The sequence below is a fragment of the Lactuca saligna genome, chromosome 7, assembly GCF_052625555.1.
Source record: "Lactuca saligna cultivar CGN05327 chromosome 7, ASM5262555v1, whole genome shotgun sequence".
Classification (NCBI taxonomy): Eukaryota; Viridiplantae; Streptophyta; class Magnoliopsida; order Asterales; family Asteraceae; genus Lactuca; species Lactuca saligna.
Window position 1 is genome coordinate 121,943,118 of NC_136423.1, and position 21,592 is coordinate 121,964,709.

A 21,592-nucleotide genomic window follows, 5' to 3' on the forward strand; every position below is an offset into this window, starting at 1 on the left:
TAGCACCTTAGCAAGACTATGTTTGGCACATAGCACCTTAGCAAGACTATGTTTGGCACATAGCACCTTACTTGATTATGGATATGTTGGTTATGTATGGCATGTATGGATCAGTTGGTTTGTATGGTATGTGGTATCTGGGGAACTCACTAAGCTTCGTGCTTACAGTTTTCAGTTTTGTTTTAGGTACTTTGTTTTCAAGGAAAGGAGCTAGCTCGAACGCAACGCATCACACTATGTTATCCACACATGGGATCTTTGGGATTTCACTATGATATGGTTTTATGATAATATGTTTTGATTACTGACACTTTGGTTTGACACAAGATATTATTATGAATGTTTTTATACTGATGGTTTATGTAATAACTTATTTAAAAATGAAAATTTTGGCCTTGATTTTGGGGACGTTACAACTTATTCAGCAGATAGAGGTGAGTCTATTCACCATACCAATGGGTCCAAGGCACCAAGGCTGGCCCAGTTTATGATATATATGGATAGATAGTTGATTAGATGATATGTCGCTATGACACTTGTATGGACGTCCCTGGGGGGTTCCCATGGCAATATGTTAAGATTATGAGGAGGTTCCTTTGTCATTTGGTATAAGTCCCTGGAGGGTTTCCACGACTTCCTAGTATGTTTATATTTTTAGTTCCTATAATGTTTCTATGATTAGGGTAGATCGTGTGGAGGTTCCCACGACAGTGAGCCAAGCCCACGTGGGGGTTCCCGTGTCGGCTAGCAAAGACCATATGGGGGTTTCTAGTGACACTTGGTGTAAGACCTTGGATGGTTTCCACGACATCACTATATGTTTATATGCATGGCTTATGTGATTTATGTAGCTTTATAGCTAAAATGTTATATGTGATTATGTGGACTGTGTGAGGTATGCTATGGGAACTCACTAAGCATTAGCCTACAATTTGTTGGTTTGTTTCAGGTACTTTTGAGCCTAAAGGCAAAGACAATGCTTGATGGCGCGACATGCACTTTCTCAGACGTTTTTTTATGGGACACTCTGAGTTCTTGAGATTTTATGGTTTATTGGAAATGTTTTGATTACTTAAAAATGAAAAATTTCTTTTGAAAATTTGGATTGTTACATTATGATTGTTACTTAAATGTTATAAGTAGAAACAAAATTTTGCAAAAAGTATTTAAAAGAAGCGCAAAATGATGATTTTTTAAGGGTTTAACGGATTGGAGTCGAGGACCAAAATTAAAGGGGAGAAAAAACGAAACCGGAAACCGAAATAACTAAAAATCAAAACTGAACAAATAACCGATGACTGAGTATTTACGGTGCAACTTTTGGTATACGCTTCTTACGAATGGTGCAATTTTTTTGATTCGGTTTTAACCAAAAACCGCCCATGCTCACCCATGTTGTCCATGACTACAACAAAATTCTGTCGTATATAAGTATATTTTTTTTGCTAAAAAATCCATTTTAGAACCATAAATGATGGAATATATACACCATAGAAAATTTTGCAGTTTACTGAAAAATAAAATGTGATTATTTTTTGATAATTTAGGTTTTTGGTTAAAGTCCATTTCTTTTATATATATATATATATATATATATATATATATATATATATATATATATATATATATATATATATTCAAAAAAATCTTATAATATATCAAACAACATGAAAATGTAATGTAATTTGAGTGATCATATTTTGAAAACGTGCCCTAGCTAGCATCCAAAAACTGGAAAATGTGTTTTTTTTTTGAGTCTCCAAAAACTGGAAAATGTGTGTTTTGAGCAACTAAAAACTGGATTTGCTCAGTCAATCTCGGGAATTCTTTGCAAAAAGAAATCTCTCAATCAAATACTGAAGTTAAAAAGGTAACCAAAAAAGAAAAAGAAATCTCAATCCAATACTTTATTTTAAAAGGTAAAGAAAAACACAAGCTGCAAAAGGAAAAAAAAAAAAAAAAATGGCCCCATAAATTGCAAATGAAACCTTTAATCGATTGCTATTAACCAAGCTTTCTGAATAAATCCTTATTTATTCAGATCTTGCAATTAATCAAGTAAAGATCCCAACCCCTTACAAAATAGGCACATATTAACACTTTCACAAAATAAATACATTATAGTGGCCATTGTTCATCCTATCAAACTTAACTGATTTTCTCACTACTAATTTCTGCCAAACACCAACATCAAAATAGAAAAAAAAAAAAAAAAAAAAAAATACTTACAATCATAAATGTATATATACCATCGATTTCCATCCCATCACGAGCCGTAATCAGAAATCCCAAATATAACCTTTTACCAGCTCGTAACTTTTGTTAAAAAAAAAAAAATTCATGAATGGAGGTTGTAGCAATCTTTTCCAGCATGATCTTGAAATACATTTCTTTAACTTTTTTCCTTTTTGTCAATTTGCATATGGATCAACCCAACATTTGTCATTTTCGACCGCTTTGTCCCATCTACGCCAAAAGACCCGCATTTCGTTATACGATTGCCTCCTCACCTGTAACAAAGACGATGAGGAGAAATGTCAAAAACAGTCCTTACTTTTAAGATGTCTCATTTGTTATGCACAACAAGACAAAAATAAAACATAACAATTTGCATCAAACTAGGATTGAGACTGATGCCAATGGGACCCAAAAGGTGGGGCAGAGAATTGTTATCGATCCTCGTAGTTGTAAAAGACATAAATGTCCTCATCAGCATCATCATAATGATAAAAAAAAAAAATAACCATAAAAAGGTCCAATGTAACAAATGCTGCCTTAAGGTTCCACAAAAGAAGCATAAAGCAATGTTTCAGCTAAAAAGGCTTAAGAGCACTTCCAAGAGGTTAACATACCTCAGATCTTTCATCGCCAGCAGGGAGATCACTACTGTTCGACTGAAATTAAGAATTAAACACAGACATTATGAATAAAAAAACATGCAAAAGAAAGTGATAAATAGTTGAGGTCTAAGACTTATACCGGAAGGAGAATATTGTGTGTATCTAATGTTGAATTCTTTGCAGTTACATGATTAGTTATTGACATTTTGCTCGCCTAGTTAAATGAAAAATAAAAAATATTAGAAACCACGGAACAACATAAACTATATATCCCGTCCCACGTTGTGTTCCACCTTTTGATGTATAACAGTCTCAGTAAGTATCAAATAAGTATCAGTATCAGTATCAGTACTAGCACAGTGTCAGAAACAATACTTACATGGTTTGCACCACCAAGAGAAGGGACGCCCAAATGAACTATGTATTCAGCATCAACCACACCAACCTTTTGCTTGCGGTCACCCTGTAATAATATACTTTTAATTTTAGTTAGAACCAACATCACAAGAGCTAATAATGGAAGAATTTTATTTAGGCAAAGATTTGTGATTTGCCTGAGCACAATAGCCTAGCTGAAAATCTATGCCCCATCCATGAATCAAATCATTCTGAATCAGATACCATGAGCATCTCCATGCAGCTTTTGAGAATACTGGAGCCATCATTTCTACCCATCTGCAATATGAAAAACACCGTAAATACAAGAATCCTTTGTTTTCTGTATACGTTAAATTGAAGTAAAACATTACCCCATGCATGGTGGACCTGTGCTGTTGCCATAACACCTTCCACCACCTCTAAGCTTATAATACCTCCTGTTGACATCATAAACAAAATCGGTGTTTAATCTTTTTTGCATCTACACAAAAATGCTAGATTGTTTATGCTGAAGGGTTGTTCTTCTACAAAGAGTCCAGTCTACGATGGAAAATGATATTTTGTTTACATCAATACCTGTGAACTTTTGAGTTTCTTCTACGCACGGTAATTTGGTGATGAATCTCTGATTTTGAAGGATCAAGTGCTGGCTGTGATATATCGAGTTTTTCCTCTTTAACGATTGATATATACCTACACATGAATTCATTTATAAGATTAAAGATATGAAGTTTTCATGCAATACATGATCGTGTTTATAAGGATGAACCTATAGCAACTCATAAAGTTATATTTTTGTGACTCAAGGATCACGATTTTTTACTGTGTTTGACGTGTACAAGACTAGAACAGGACAAATGCCAATAAGACAAAAATTATAACGGCATAGGGCAAAACTAGGATTTTTAATAAGGGTGACGTACATCGAAATAATATATAAAAATATATTTTATTTCCAAGCAATATAATAAAATATTTAATTTAAAAAAGAAAATTGATTGAGAAAAAAATAATCTATATAAAAATAACAACTATTCTTTTATTCTTTTTTTAATTTTTTTTTTGTATTTCACTTTTAATCATATATTTTTAAAATAATAAGTGAATCTAAAAAAAATGATATAAATGTAAATATCTAGTTATATTTTTAATTATTTAGTAATAAAAGAATAAGAGACAGAAAAGTATGTAATAATAGTAATATATGTGAATAATGTATTTATATTGTGGTATTGGAAATGTATGTGTTAGATGTTGACTAGTTATAGAAAGACAATATAAAAAGTTTAATTGACCGAGCAAGACAATATGAAAGGACTAATTATGTAAATATCTCTTTTTGTGATACAAAATAAAAACTCTAATTAATGATATTTGCTCAATAGATGATATGGTACAACTATGGTGGGCTTATTAAAATATACAAGATTAGGGGGGCTGAGCACCTAGTGGTGGGATAGGGACTCTTTTTTGATCTCTTGACTATGCAAAAGATATGAATACTTTTTTCATCACAATCATCAAAAAAACCCTAGAAAGCTTGTCTAGTTCTGTGTAACAATATTAATTTAAACGTACGTACCGACTTGGATTAAAATGTTCAACATCAAGGTCCTCGTCCCAAAGAAAAATGTAATCATATTCTGCAACTATGTCGGGGTGCAAGAAACGTTTAGCAAACCACCTAACACATCAACAACAATACAAAAAGAAAGAAAGCAAGTTCGATCACATGCATAGATATAAAAAGTTAAATGAAAAGCCAAAAGGGCAAAAGGATTTTACCACTTTGTTTGGTTTGCAGCTGAAATATGAATGACACGACTGGACCATTGTAAATCATCCCATTGATCAACAATACCATCATAATGAAACACCATTACAACAAACCCATTTTCTAAAAACTGCAAAAATGATATTTAAGAACAAACAAATAATTTTGATAAGTCACACTCACAGGTGCACATGTAAATAAGTAGAAACAAGTAATTAATCGAATGATTGATCACCTTTGTTATAATTTTATTAACCAAATACTTTTGCTTTATTCCAGCTGCAATCGCCAGCAAATTGACAGGAAGGCTTGAATTGTTCTGAATCAAAATGAATGTCATATATAAAAGACCAAACATGTAATAATTACTTAAGTCCTACTTTCAATAAAAGAACCCACATCAATATCATCATATATTTTTTTTGTAACCATAGCCATAGGCAAATAGGTCATTTCAATAAAAAAATGTTCCAGAAAAGAAAAGGTTGCAATTTTTATTAACCAATGAACTATTAAGGCACAAGGTTATTATATAATATATAGCATTAAAGTTTCAAACATCTTACATCAGCATATCGCAAACTCTTTTTAAAGATATAACCGCTTTAACTTTCAATTTCATTCAATTCTTGTATTTCTTTGGTTCCCTTATTAAAATTTTTTCTCTCTCAAACTCCTTTTAAAGAGATATAACCACTTTAACTTTCTATTTCATTCAATTCTTGTATTTCTTTGGTTCCCTTGTTACAAAATTTCTCTCTCAAACTTCTTTTAAAGAGATATAACCACTTTAACTTTCTATTTCATTAAACTCTTGCAATTCATTGGTTCTCTTATTACAAAATTCTCCCTCTCTCTCAAACTTCTTTTATAACCACTTTAACTTTAATTCCTATGTCATTCAATTCCTGTATTTCTTTGGTTCCCTTATCACAATTTTTTTTCTTCTTGCATGGGACCATTAAAGTACTATTAACCCTCCTTTCATTACAAGGTTTGTATTCTTTTTGGTGACATGACACTGATGTAGACACATGACGGAGACATGTCTAGTTTATCAAAACAATGTTGTTGGATATTTACGGAGTTTTAGTTTTGTTCTAATGTTGTAAATATATTTATATAAAGTTAATATTCAATATTTCAACACTTCAAAAACATTAGAACAAAACTCAAACTTAATCATTTTATAACGAAATTGTTCCAACGACACAACAAATATAAAAAAGTATAATAAAGGAACAAAAAGGTACAAAACTACATAACACATGAACAAAACCAATGGTTAAATCCCTTGAAATAAGTTTGAGGTGTGTATAAAACTTGGTTATTATTTAGTGACATTGTCCCATGTATTAATTAAAACCCGAGCTTGATTGCATAACTTACATTATCAGGATCCGAACCCCATAGAGGGCGCATCTCCAAGTCAGAAGTTTTGGCAAGAATTCCTGCGGGTAACACATCGGTCCCTTGAGGCCTACACTGATTCTAAAACAATAGGGAAACTTTAAGTGTAAGCTTTAGTAGTATAGAAAACTCAAAACTTTAATATTTATCGATGAATGATAAAAACCTTGCATTTTTCAGCATCTTTCAACTCCATTTTTGATTTTTGTGGAATCTACAACGGGAAATTACGTTACTCGCCTTTGATATTGTTAAGAATCAAAGGTAAATAGACAAATGAAAGGAAAATGTACTTACTTTAAAGTCATGTGCAAAGAATGGGTTTCCCATGAGATATAGACCACAAATTAAAGATGCCATGATAATGAGTTTGATTATGGTTCTTCTACTTTGAGAATCAGACGGAAGAGAGACCTGAAATTTTGAAAAAAATAACGAAGTCAAGATCATAAAATATCTCAGATCATGTTTATGGAACATGGGTAGTATTGACTTTTGAGAGCCAATCAAAGTGATTTTAATCATAAAAGATTTAAAATCCATACCAGCATTTATCAATTTTTATAATGGAATTTTGTAACATGTTATGTTACATTTTGTAACCAAGTCCTATACAAAATTTAAATGTGAAACACAGTTGTTCCACTCTATAAGGTTTGAATTTTGGAAGTCAAATCGGTTATTTTTGAAAAAATTTGATATATGTGTGTTCTTCATTTTTTAGGAAAATCAGAAACCCATTACAAACAGATATATATGATCTTATATATAAATAAAATCTCTACATTGAACCTTTTAAGTTTGAAACAAAATGATACGACTCAATAAGGTCAAAGTATAACTCTGTAACTGGAACAGAGCCATAATTTTCTATAAATTATTTAAACATAATCCACTTATCTCGTAAAAAAATAAAATTAACAGACATAAAACATAAACATCAAGGTCAAAGGAGGATGATTTTGCATCTTTTTACCATTTTCACAGCCTCGCTTTCTCTATAATTTGCTGCAGAAGGAAGTCGAAGGGTCAAAACCCTTTTAAAGTCGTCGTTTTTTCGGGTTATCGGAGCATAAAACCAGAGGTGGAGTTAAAGACGTAACAAACCGAGCTATCAGTAACTATCTCAGCTTTCTTTTGCAGTAATCTACTCTTAAAATTCCTCGTATGGACTTCTTCTATCAAGAAATGAGGATGAAATTTATACCCAAACTATCACCTGAAAAGTATGAGAGAAAGAAAAAAGTTCAATTAAACAGATACATGCACATAGAAAATGATTCCAGATATCCCCCCACCACACTTTCAAATATTTAACTTTTTTAAAGCAACGGAGTTTTACACCACAATTTCCCTTTTGTTACCCAAAAGAAGAAGACATAATCGAGTAAAAGAATCAGAGGCACAGATACATACATCCATATCATTATACATATATGTATGCGAGTATGTATACAGAGAGAGAGAGAGAGAGAGAGAGAGAGAGAACCTTCAGCTTCATGTCAGGAATTGAAGAAAGCGCCAAAGCGAAGAAGATAAACCAAAAGCAACTTTTAATTACGTTAAATCTTTACAGGAAAGTGGATCGTATTTGTAAAGCAAGGAATAATTAGAGGGAGAAAGAGAAGCAAACAGCGAGTTTAAGATTAATAATAAATGGCAAAAGTTTGCGAAGAAAGTAAGGAAGTTTTCGGTTTGCAGCAATGAAAGCGTCGCTACGGATCACGTAACGTGAAACGACGTCGGTTTCAAGTCAGAAACCGCCGTGAGCCGACGGCGGTAGAGGTGGCCGATGGGACATAAGAGACAATATTACTAGAGAGTGGGTTTTGTTTTGAAAGCGAGATGCAGGGTGAAAGGTAATGCATCCGTGTCGTTCGTGCGTAGACGTGCAGAGTGACATTTTTAATTTGGTTGTCGGTCTGGCACTTCACTTTCTAAACAACTGTAATTTTGCGGTTGGCATGCTGGGGCCATATGGGGCCGATATCTATCCAAGATGAACGGGGAAGATTTTGTGTTATTTGCTTTTTAAATTAAGGTTTATTATATTGATTGTTTGATACACATATGATTTGACATATTCTTTTCGATTATTTCAGGTAACAAGTTTTTTGTTTTTATTATTTTATATTAACAAAAAAATAAAAAAACAGCTTATGGTTGGTGAAACATGAAAAAGAGTAAATTTCCATAGAACTTTGGAATTGCATCGAAATTCATGATCTTTGTGATATATATTTTATAACGCGTTGAGAAATGACTTACTACAACGGGCTTTTTTTTTTTTGTGATATATATTTTGTAACGCGTTGAGAAATGACTTACTACAACGGGCTTTTTTTTTTTTTTTTTTTTTAGGGTGTGTAAGGTGCTATTTGTTTTTTTTTTTTTTTTTAAAAAAACCTCTTCTGGTCTCTTATTGTTGGTCGCGTAGTACACGCGCAACACTTGGCCTTTCGCAGTTGTTTTTTTTTTTCAGAAGACTTCTGATTTAAAAACTGTTGCGTGTGTGCTGCGTGGCGCAACACTAAACCAGCTGCTTCAAACCTATTCACGTCTTACTTTAACTTACTGCAACAATCTGCAGATGTTAAAAAACAAACGGATTTTTTTAAATGCGGCAACCGTTTGTTCCACCTCTTCTGCTACAGAGAGGGTTGCAGAGGTGGTCCGCAGACTTCATATATTTTTGCTTCGAAAAAACAAACAACACCTAAATCACTTACGGAACTGTCACGTGATACTGTATATATAAGATAACATCACACCATGGTGCAACAAAGTTGCACGGTGACAAACACCATGAGACATCAAACCATCGTTGTTTCTCTAGACATGGCAAGGATGCGAATACATGGGACCCCAATTCACATTCCCATCTTCATCTCCATTTCCATCGGGGAATATAAATAAACCTCTATATGGGGACACGGAATCCCTAGCAGGGAATCGGAGATTTCTTTTCGTCTTTTAATTTATAAACTTTTATATAAAGAAAAACACTAAATTTTCATTTTACCAACATAAGTTTAAATAATTTATAAAATATAAAAATAGTCATAGACTGCATAAAAAATATAAACTAAATTCTACCAAATTTAAATAAATACATGAAAAATAAAGTAAAAAAAATATCATAGTAATATTTGAGGTAAAATAGATAAACCAGATCAAAAAAATTTATACATGAGTTTAAGTTAGATAAAAGAAAAAGAAAGTATAATTTCAACCAAGTAATTGCTAACGAGTTATGTTACTTGGATTAAATTTTATGTATTATAAATTATACTGTAAATATATGTTTTGTATTACTTTTATATATTAATATATATCGGAAGCGGGTCCAGAATCGGGGATTAGGGGTATCCTCATCCCCATCCCCACTTTTTTATTCGGGGATTCCCCATCACCGGTCAACTTGGGGATTCCCCAGTCAAAACGTGTGCAGGTTTAGGATTCCATATTGGGTATGGGTTTTTTTTTTTGCTATCCCTACGTTTCTTTCCTTGTTTTACTCCCTCAATGGTCAATTTTTTTGATAAACTAATTTTTTATAAATTCTTTTATCATTATATATATATATATATATATATATATATATATATATATATATATATATATATATATATATATATATATATATATATATATATATATATATATAACAGCAACACACTTTATAAAAACAAAAACTGAAACCTCTAGCAGGAGCTAGAGGAAGATACAAATTAAAGTTGGATTGGATTTTGCATCTACATCATCCAACCGATCTTAGCCTTAGAATTCCGAAAAGTAAACCAACAAAAAGAAATTTCCACAATAGAGTCAAAAATCTATATTTTCTAGGCTTAGAACTACTAAAAAGTAAAACATCATGAAATATTCAAAGCACTCATATAACAACCATAAACATCGACTCAACAATCACCCCCTCCATACGAGCATTAGGTCTATCATCCTTCCACTCCAACATATCTCGGATAGAAGAAAAAGTCGGAATATCGAAATCTAGCCAATGCCCTACCCATCTCCGGACTTACACTGCAAACGAACAAAGCAAGAACAAATCATTCACACTTTCTTGCGAATTATGACACACCTGGCACAACAAGGAATCTCTAACCAGGATACGATCCAAAATAACTCTTCAGAGAAAAATATTTATTTTAAATGGAACAAATCGGTTCCATCTAGTAGGAAGACTACCGAGAGGTAATCTCATATCATCAACCTATTTCCTCGCTAAATTGACAGTAAAAATACCCAAATGATCTAAATCCCAAGTCCACTTATCAGGAAACAACCCTAAACGAATAGGAGACAAAAACTCCACATGATCATCAAATTGAGTCGTTTCAACCCCTCATCTAATCCCTCATCGCCAGTTGAAAGTCCAACCTACAGAAGACCAAAGCTCACTAACCCGAGCATCTTGGTTAGTAGACAAAGCAAAAAGTCTCTCGAACCGCACATAAGAGGAATATCTGAACACCAAACATCCTTCCAAAACCTAGTATGTACCCTATCTCCTACAACCTTGTGCAAAGAATTAGAAGGGATAATACCACCCTCATGAAGATGATTAACAGATCTGATAATTTTTTGCCAAACCCCTCCTCCATTAACTATTCTCGGCTCATCCAAAAAACCCCTACCATCACCATAACAAAATTTAACCATTTAAACCCAAAGAGCACCTGAGTCGTTAAGAAATTGTCACTTCCATTTATAAAGAAGGGCTAAGTTAAAAGCATCCAAACTACCAACCCCAAGACCTCCCTGAGTGTAGGAATTTAATATCAAATTCCAATTAACCCAATGAATTCGATTTTGGCCTTCTTCAATACCCCAAAAAAACCGAGCCCTTAAGGCCTTAAAATAATGGCAAATAGTGACAAGTAGACGAAAAAGTAGAGAGAAAAAAAATACCCAAACTCCCCATAATAGATTTAAGAGTCAAACTGCCTCCAATGGACAACAACTTGACCTTCCAAGAAGCTAACCTCTTCTTAAAATGATCAATATTAACCTGCCAACCTTTAAGATGCATCATAGACTATCCAAACAGAATACCAAGATAAACAAAAGGAAGAACTCAAACCGAACACCCAGTAAAAGAAGCTAAACTAGTAACTCCAACGAATTAACTCCTACACCAAGTAACTTTGATTTAGCAAGATCAACATGAAGGCCTGACACCAAAAAGAAGCATCTCAAAATACGAATCAAATTATGAATATTAGAAGCATCCCACTCCCCTAAGAAAATAACATCACTCGCATAAAACACATGAGAAATAAGAACATCATCAGTTACCAATAGGGCACCCTGGAACACCCCTTCTGCAATTGTATACTCTAAAGCAATATGAAGACCTTCCATAGCTATAATAAACAAAAAAAGGAGAAAGAAAATCCCATTTTCTTAGATCTCTAAAAAGCTAAAACTCATCCACAGGACTCCCATTAAGCAAAACAAAAGATCTAGCAATAGAAAACATGCCCCGAATCTAAGCTCTCCATTTCTCACCAAATCCAAGAAACACCATAATATTATCCAAGTACTCCCAACTCAAAGAATCATAGGCTTTTTCAAAAATCAACCTTAAAAATCATAAGTTTTTCCTTCTTTTTCTTAAACCACCTAACAAACTTATTCACCACCAGCGGCTCATCAAGAATTTGACAGGATTTAAGGAAAACACATTGTTCCATCTTTATAACATCATGTAAAATCGGAGCCAGCCTATTAGCCAATAGTTTAACAATGATCTTAAATTGAAAACCAATAAGGCTAATAGGATGATAATCATTGATACGAAGCGGATTATCAGATTTTAGGATCAATGTAACAAACGACGAATTACACCCCACCGGGAAAGCCGATTTATCAAAAAAAAACTCTTGAACAACAGCAATAACATCACCAGCAAAGATCTCCCAGAAATTTCAAAGAAACCGAAAAGTAAAACCATTTGGGCCTAGGGCACGATCCAGCAATCGCTTGGGTCATTTATTCTCATCATCTTTCACATCTCGTCATCTATATCATATTTCAACTCTCGTCATTCATCTCATCTTGTCACACCCCGAACCAGATGGCAGAAACGTTTGGGGGCTTGTGCATAACTTCATCTTGTGATATCATCACAATGTCTATAATTGAAACAAGTCAACACCATCATCATACATATCAAAATACAACCAACATTGTTTACATCAAGTATAATTTCATTAGTTACATGCCAAAAGAAAGTTTAATGTATGATAATAACAAAAATGTAATAAATTCCACATTCCCTGTTGACCTGTCCACTTAACGATTCCCTGAGAACACAAGTTATTTTGAAAACGTCAACATCAAGAATGTTGGTAAGTTCATAAGCATGTTTGAATAAAAGTTTTTGCATGGTTAGTAAAACACCAGAAAATCCGATATTTTCTAAAAAAATTGTTTGAATGTGATGTGACAAAATTAGGTATTAGTGCATGTGTGTATTCTGTTTTTGGAAATGTATATGAAATGAAGCCCATAAAATTCTGTATTTTCTGTCGTAAGTAAGAGTAATGTGTAAATGTATTCATCCCAAAAAAATCTGATATTTTCTGCTTTTAAGAGTATTGTAGTCGTGAATTCCCAAAACGGAGTGTCGATGTATGCTTTTAATGTCATCAAGATTTGTATAAGTATACTGAAATCTTTGTTGGAGTTAATCTCTAAGCGAGCCGTTACAACCATGCTTGATAATGACTAGTTCGTCTGTCTTGGTGTTTTCAGGCGCCGGTCTGATTAAGGTAGAGTTTGTCGCTATAGACTGTCCTAGTCTAGCTGTAGCGAACAACTAAGGTGTAGGGGTGTCACCCCCTTATAGATCTATACACAAATTCTCGCTCTCCCTCCAGGTGACTCAGGTTATAACTACAGGCTACGATCATACACTCAAAGGTGTCAACCGAAAAGTCTCACTAGATCCTTAACTTGTTTACGAGTACTGTATCACACCATGTATAAGGTTTACGTATATGTTTTAAGTTTTCAAATCCAAAGTATGTAAGTGATTGTATGAAGTCCAATAGATGTAAGGGACATTTAAGGCCCACCAAACATATGATTTTTAATCCAATCCAAATTAGCATGTGGATGGACCACGAAGGCCCAATAAACTTGTAAAAGGGTAATTCAAGCCCAATAGGCATGTAAATGGACCACTAGGGCCTAATAAACATGTGATCCATAACTCTTGCCCCAATTAACATATAAATGGACCACAAAGGCCCAATAAACATGTCATGGAAATATTAGGCCCAATATACACTTAAATGGATTCCTAAGGCCCATTAACCATGTAACGAGAGTATTAGGCCCAATAACATGTTATCGATGTATTGTTGGATAAGGTGTCTAAGTCCATAACTTATTTGGTATATACTTGACCCGACCCGGCATGGTCCATTTGGGTTGCATTTCATCCAAACTATTTATGGATAATTTTATGAGAGTTATACACATATGATTATTAATATATTATAAGTTATAATATATTAATATGAAGTCATGTTATTTAATTAGTCTTAGTCTTAAATTAATTATGAATTAATTTAGAGATTAAAAGGAAGACTAATTAGATTGTGGGCTATTGGTTTTATATAGTGTGGGCTAATACTCATTTGTTAATGGGCTAAGCTAATATGGAAGTCCATGGATGATCCATGGAGCTTTTAACCCATGGATCCTTGGAAAAGGAAAGGTCATGGGTTATTAGGGTTTCACCCTAACCATGCACACTATATAAGCATGCTTATGTTGCATGAAATAGCTAGCTAGCTTGTGTGTGGCCGAAATTATAAGTGTGTACACTCTCTTAAATTTTTCCAAGAGTTTGTGGTGATTTGTGATTCCATTTGAGGCATTCACACTATTGGTGCTTGGCCCTCAAACTCCTTAGGAATCAAACTCATCATCAAAAGGTATGTAATCTCATCTAATTCTTTTATGTTTAAAAGTACCCCATGCCATGTTAGATAGGTTATGAACCTTGGAAAAATTATTATTTTGCATGTATTTAGACAAACATAGATCCAAGGTTTATTAGGGTTGCATGCACACTTAGGAAGTGTTAGATTGCTCAAAACCCAACAGTGGTATCAGAGCCAGGTTTGTTTGTTTGATACTTTATGCAAAATAGTGAAAAAAGTCGAAATTTTTGCTGTCTGCATGATGGACTCGCTGAGTCCATGGGGGGACTCGTCGAGTCCAAGGCAAAATTCATCCTACTCGCCGAGTAGGTTCGTGCACTCGGCGAGTAGAAGGTTCAGAATGCAAATTTTCGACTTTTGTTGCTGGAAATGGACTAGAAACTTTACCCTAAACTGTTTTGATGTTTTAAAACTTATTTTAGTTGGTGTAATGGTTGTTCTAATCCATTTACAATAGCATATATCAAAATTTCATGCTTTGTATGTGTTCACATAATTCTTGAAACTTTCATAATCATGTTCATGTTCTTATGAATTTAGAAGATGATAGGAATTATTTGCTGAATTGTTTAGGATTAATTCTTGATCATTTATGTGTTTTAATGGAGTCCATAATTTGTCCTCAAGTTATGGATATCCAAAGGTCACTTTTCTTTAACACACATTAAAAACACATAAGTTACATAAAATGAAGAGTCTTCATTTTATGAACCTTTAATTCATAAGTTATGAAATGAAAAGTTTTGAAGAGTTACAAAACTTGTCCTCAAGTTTTGGAATTTGGAAAAGTTTCACACACTTTAATAAACTTTAATTCCAACACTTAGAATTTTAAAAGTTAAAATTCAACACTTATACTATTTATAACATTAATGGTTAATTATATATATATATATATATATATATATATATATATATATATATATATATATATATATATATATATATATATATATATAAGAACAAGTCGTTTTTCCGTTAGTAGGCCTCATTCACGAAGCCGGTCTATAAGGTGGGTATAAGGTTGTTGCCTATAAAATGGCGACTTAATGGGTGTCCACTCTCACCCACCGCTTGCTTGATCGGTGGAGGGTCGTTAGCCGAACGGGTAGGACAATGACTTTAAATTCTCATTAAAAGTATAATGAATATTATAAAGTAACTAAATATTTTTTTTATTTAATTCCCAATCTTAGTTACTTTAGGAAAAATGTGAATTTGGTGCTAGCCCATGGAATTCACACTTTGTACTTGCCAAGTCGTTGGTGGAGCGTGTGTGGTTAACCGGCACACTAACTTGGACTAGTAATGATCACGAAGGGTGACTTAATGTTTGTCATAGATCAATGGAGCGTGTGTGGTTAACCGGCACATTGATTAGGTGATAATATTAAGGGTACCAAGTGAATTGGTATGGTTATTCACACCTTGTTTTGTGATCTTCGGCATCTCAGTCACAAAATTTGAGAGGGCACACTCGAGATTGAAACATGCAATTAAAACCTAATAAATTATTTCATTTTTCATGGTGGAAATTGGTGAATCGTCATTCGCCTACCTTCAAATATTTTATAGCTTGGATTACGGCATCCCTCTTCCAAGTTATAAAATATTGTGTTGGGTCCTAGCCTTAATATTTCATATTGGGTGTTATATTAAGGACTTTGAATCAACTAACTTGATTTTCTCCCATTATAGATGTCTGGTTTAGACAACTATGATCTTCCCAAATCTCTTGAAGATGGTGTCACTCAACATCATGCTTCACTTCCTCCACCTCCTCCAATTATTCTCCCTCACCCACAAGTTCTTGAAAAGTTTAAAGTCACTCAATCCCTATTGGCAAGCATAGTCTATGTGTGCTCACATCTTGGAGATAAAGTCACATATTGACAAGCCGGGAGAGTTTGGTGTCAAAGTCTCGTGAAAGTTGGATGTTCAATCACTTTCTTAGTAACATAGTGAGTCTCTTTGGGACTACTATGAGACAGACTATGACATGACCCTTAATGATGTTATCTATTTGCTTGGTGTTGTGGAATCAGCAATGATTTGGAACACTAGTAAAGCAAATTTGATTAAAAGAACAACTTCCCAAGTCTTAAATGGACATTGACAATGGTAGCATTCGATATCTAGAAAAACATTTCTCTTCCCAATGGAAAGGGACCGGCCATAGTCAACTCGGTTGACAAAATGGTAAAGAGAAAGGCTAAGTCTGAGATAGTCTCATGTGCCATTACCAAAGGGTCTATATGTTTTATTGCCAAAGGGAGGGACACTGATTGCGAAGCTACCATATTTACCTGAAAGATCATAAGATTGATCAAGTCAAAAAGGTTGACTCTACTTTAGGTAAAGTCCACCGACTAACTCTATTAAGTTTCTATTTGGAGATTCTTATTACATAATGTGAATGGGTCACATGTTGATGTTTTTAAGAATCAAAGAAAAGATAGGAAGCTTAAAGTAAGTATATGTTGATTCTGATTGCGAAGGTGGGTTTTGATCGCATGGTTCAGTAATCAGAATTTTGAGTTGTTGCTTAAGAGTTATAATATATTGCTTATGAATAGATAACAACAAGGTTTTCATGTGGATTGTAAGGATAAGTTTTTCCGCAAAGTTTAAAAAAAAAAAAGAAAAAAAAGGGTTTTAATTTTATTTATTTTAAAAAAATCCTTACAATGGCATCTGTGGAAAATTGTTGCTTATATATTTCAAGTAATAGCAATATTAGAAAGTGGATTTGATTCTTTCATTTGTGGTAGTGTCTGAATTTACCAAATGAAGAAAGTTTTTCATCACCCAAGCTTCAATTGGACAGAAACTTGGAATCATACAAGTTGTATTGTATGATGAATGAGAATTTTCATCTTTGAAAATTAAGACTAATTCTTTGATCACATGTATATGTGAGTCAATTGAAGGACTAAGGAATTAGGTACACTGAGTGTGCGCTGGTCAAGGTCCACCACAAAGATTGATTTGTCATGATTTACTAATGATTAGTAAATATGATTATACTTATAAGGTTAAGTATAATTCTGTAACATTGGAAAGGTTACAATGTATGACAAAACAAATGAGAAGAATCAAATTAGGCAGAAAGATAAAAGTTTCTCAAATCTGAAAGGATGGGAGAGTACTTTAGTATCATATTTCATGATCATCTTAATGATTATGAAACCATATCACAAATTCATACTCTAAGGACGTCTTAGTGCATTGTTATGGCTAAGAAGAGAGGTCATGAATTGTTGCATTGGTTAAAATCAAGAAGATGAGTCATACTTCGTTCCAAAACAATTCTTAGAGTCATACTCCAAGATTGTAACCTTGAGTGACATAAAGGAAGATTTATTAACACTAGTCAAATGTAAGAGTAAAATGTTTTCTACTCTTGTACATTTGAGATTGGTAAGTTGTGATGTCTTGGATGAGACAAAGACCAACTAAGACCAATTGTGTGAAGTGTTAGTCTTGATAAGAATCCGCACTATCCCTTGAATATTTGTTTTTTCAAGGAATGGTTCTTGACTAGGGAAACTTATATGTCAAGGGGACAGTGGGAGCCTTAAAGATCCTGAAAGAGTTTCAAGATTTAATCAAGAGTAAAACCTGTAATTTATCACTAGCACACGACTTAAGGTTTGAAACCTATCGTGTTGACATAATTCTTATTTCTGTACCTACTTCAAATAAGTTGAATTTTCATGTGAGTTATCAGAGTTCAACTTGGAAGCATTGGCGGGCCTTGTGCTACCAAGGTGACAAGAAACTAAGATTGAACAAGTTTAATCCATGTAAGGCTGAATTTTTCACTAACCTTATCTTGTGATTATGGTTTTGACAAATTCACATGGATAGGAACTCATACACTATAAAATCTAAGTGTCATAAGGTTTCTCTCCGATTCATGAAAATGATGGTGAGGAAACGCTTTCACTAAGTAGATTTTACGTAGATATCAATTGTGTTATTTGCATTTTCAAAAGTCGTTAGTGGAGCGGGTGTGGTTAACCGGCACACTAACATGGACTTGTGAGAAATGGCAAATGCCTAAGAAATTGAGACTATGATTACGGCATCCCTTTTCATAGTTCTGAAAATTGTTTAGACACACATGTGAGCTATCTAAGAAAGGGTGTATGAATCTAAATTTCAGAAGTCCAACAGATTTCTGGAAATATGTCAGAGCTAGTGGGAGCATAAGTGTTATGCTGATAATCATCATGTTAGTGGGAGCATGATTATTACGTTTAGTGTTGTAAGATTAGCAATGTTAATTATAGAAAACAAAGTTTCAATTCGTGAAGTTACAGGGGTTGGAAAGTTGTTTTGCTATAATTAAGGGAGAGAAAATTATACTTCATTTCAATTCTAAAGCTTAGATTGAGATTTTAATCATCTTTAGTCAAGGACATATATATGAATTTTATGTCTGAATGGTTCGACTTAAGGAAATTCTATATATATTGTGTTCTCAAAATTCAATTATGACTACGACATCCCTCTTCATAGTTAAATCTTGAAAACATGGCAAATAAAAAATATTGTAGCAAAAGACTGGTCTAGTATCATGTCTTTATGTGAGACATCATGAATCGTGTCCCATATGCTTCGGATATAGGATTGATTTCACGTGCTATAATATTCATCATTTCTAAATTTTCCAAATGCTCAGGGCATTTAGAAGGGAAAAGTCTAGAACTGGATATGACTAAAGTGATTAAGGAATTGTCGAGGACAATCTGAGGTTTGCCAAAGATTGGTTGCTCAGGGACATTTGGAAGTATAGTGTTAATTTTGGCAAGACCGTATTGACATATTCTGAAAAGAAGTAACTCTTGTTCGGAAGTGATAGTCAAAATGGGACTATGGAAATGTCTCCATAGGTGGAAGTTATTCAATCTATGTAAGATTAGAAAACCTTAATGCAAGAAGGATGTTCAAAGCAATGTACTTTGAATATGAGACTTCCATTCCATAGAAGTTGACCTTCTTTGGAATACTATGTAATGATTGGTGACAAGGTTTTGGTGACTTTGTGAATAATCATTACAAGAGGAACATTGCATAAAAGTTTAAAATCTAACAGATTTTTTGGTAAAGGATAGGAATCGGGGATTCTCGCATTTACAATAAGGATTTGGGATTGTGAAATGAGCATCATTGGAATCATGTTCAATTGATCTATTTCACAAAGTAAAGATCATAGACAAACATAGTATGCATACTTGAAGTATGGCATAACTATTGTTTAGAAAAACAAAGTATACATGCTAGGAGCATGGGATAACTATTGTTTTATTCAAGTATTAAGTTGATTATTTGAAACATTATACAATGAATAATGTGTAATCAATATGGTGATAGATAAAAGGTGGTTTTGTTTATATTCAAAAGGGTTCTGAGACCATATTGGATTCGATTATTATTGTGTTTTACTTTGCATGTTTTGACTTCCAAAATAGCTAGGTTATTCTTTCCGAATGACTAAGTTATTTAAACACTCCACAGTCATTCATATGTTGGAAGTAGGTATGAATCAAGACTGTCATGAATGGGGTTTGTAGATGGCTAAATGGGTTTAGTCATAGCAATGGTTTCTACAACATTCATGAGTGCTCATAAGTTATGAGTATTGGAATAAACCCACACTCACTTGTATCACTTCATGGAATTTATCTCGAGTGATCGTGAGATGGTAATATCATATAAATCTTCAAATCTAGAGATATGAGTTGTTACCTATGAGTTGGTTGTGCATTGATTGCACGTAAACGCATCAGTAACTTGATGTTATAAAACGTGCCTTTGTGTACAATTCAACAAGTAGTAGAACAAGCATATGAGTCGAAGTTTATCTGTTCCTTCTAGAAATAGAAGCGATATCTGGGCCCTTCGATGATTTTGTTGTGACCTATGTACCGGCCAGTCAGAACTAAATTGATGTGTTCGATTAAGTTCTTTGTCAAACAAATCGAAAATCGGGAAACAAACTGCTGGACAATAAGTATGACGTTGTTCCATGTATTTGTCCAGCTGATATCATGAGAACAGAGGATTATATGATCACTTATCTAAAATGGCGCTTCATAGTTCAACAGAGTTTTCAAGAGCTATGATTGCTGGTTGGTTCCTGAAGTAACATACGCAAATATAGTTATTAGACTTATCCAAGTGGGAGTCTGTTGGATAAGGTGTCTAAGTCCATAACTTATTTGGTATATACTTGACCCGACCCGGCATGGTCCATTTGGGTTGCATTTCATCCAAACTATTTATGGATAATTTTATGAGAGTTATACACATATGATTATTAATATATTATAAGTTATAATATATTAATATGAAGTCATGTTATTTAATTAGTCTTAGTCTTAAATTAATTATGAATTAATTTAGAGATTAAAAGGAAGACTAATTAGATTGTGGGCTATTGGTTTTATATAGTGTGGGCTAATACTCATTTGTTAATGGGCTAAGCTAATATGGAAGTCCATGGATGATCCATGGAGCTTTTAACCCATGGATCCTTGGAAAAGGAAAGGTCATGGGTTATTAGGGTTTCACCCTAACCATGCACACTATATAAGCATGCTTATGTTGCATGAAATAGCTAGCTAGCTTGTGTGTGTTTGTGTGTGGCCGAAATTATAAGTGTGTACACTCTCTCAAAGTTTTCCAAGAGTTTGTGGAGATTTGTGATTCCATTTGAGGCATTCACACTATTGGTGCTTGGCCCTCAAACTCCTTAGGAATCAAACTCATCATCAAAAGGTATGTAATCTCATCTAATTCTTTTATGTTTAAAAGTACCCCATGCCATGTTAGATAGGTTATGAACCTTGGAAAAATTATTATTTTGCATGTATTTAAACAAACATAGATCCAAGTTTTATTAGGGTTGCATGCACACTTAGGAAGTGTTAGATTGCTCAAAACCCAACATGTATTTCGTCCATTGTCGTTATTTCGTTTTTGTTTTTGCCCACATATAGGTCTAATTTATATAATAGAGACATTTTTGGCACATTAGACTGAAATCATACAATTATAGTCATCTTTTTGGAAAACTTGACACTTTAAATCCCTTAAGACTTAAAAGCTTTCATTTTATGGGCTTAATTCTTAATAAAATGAAACTCGGGGCCCCATTATGATTAGAAGCTTCATTTTTAGCCCATATATATATATATATATAT

General features: G+C 33.5%; 1 protein-coding gene across 1 annotated transcript; it reads right to left on the reverse strand.

The window, feature by feature from the left end:
* Positions 1 to 2,075: 2,075 nt before the first annotated feature.
* LOC145006180 (uncharacterized) lies at positions 2,076 to 8,305 on the reverse strand. Its single transcript, XM_078965279.1, has 15 exons — positions 7,892 to 8,305; positions 7,379 to 7,621; positions 6,700 to 6,816; positions 6,569 to 6,616; positions 6,382 to 6,483; positions 5,228 to 5,311; positions 5,004 to 5,122; positions 4,801 to 4,902; positions 3,795 to 3,911; positions 3,590 to 3,655; positions 3,395 to 3,515; positions 3,220 to 3,303; positions 2,980 to 3,054; positions 2,853 to 2,894; positions 2,076 to 2,510 (listed from the first exon to the last, which is right to left on the reverse strand). The coding sequence occupies exons 2-15, from the start codon at positions 7,379 to 7,381 to the stop codon at positions 2,412 to 2,414; spliced, it is 1,179 nt and encodes a 392-aa protein (XP_078821405.1). The 5' UTR covers positions 7,382 to 7,621; positions 7,892 to 8,305; the 3' UTR covers positions 2,076 to 2,411.
* Between the last annotated feature and the right edge of the window lie 13,287 nt (positions 8,306 to 21,592).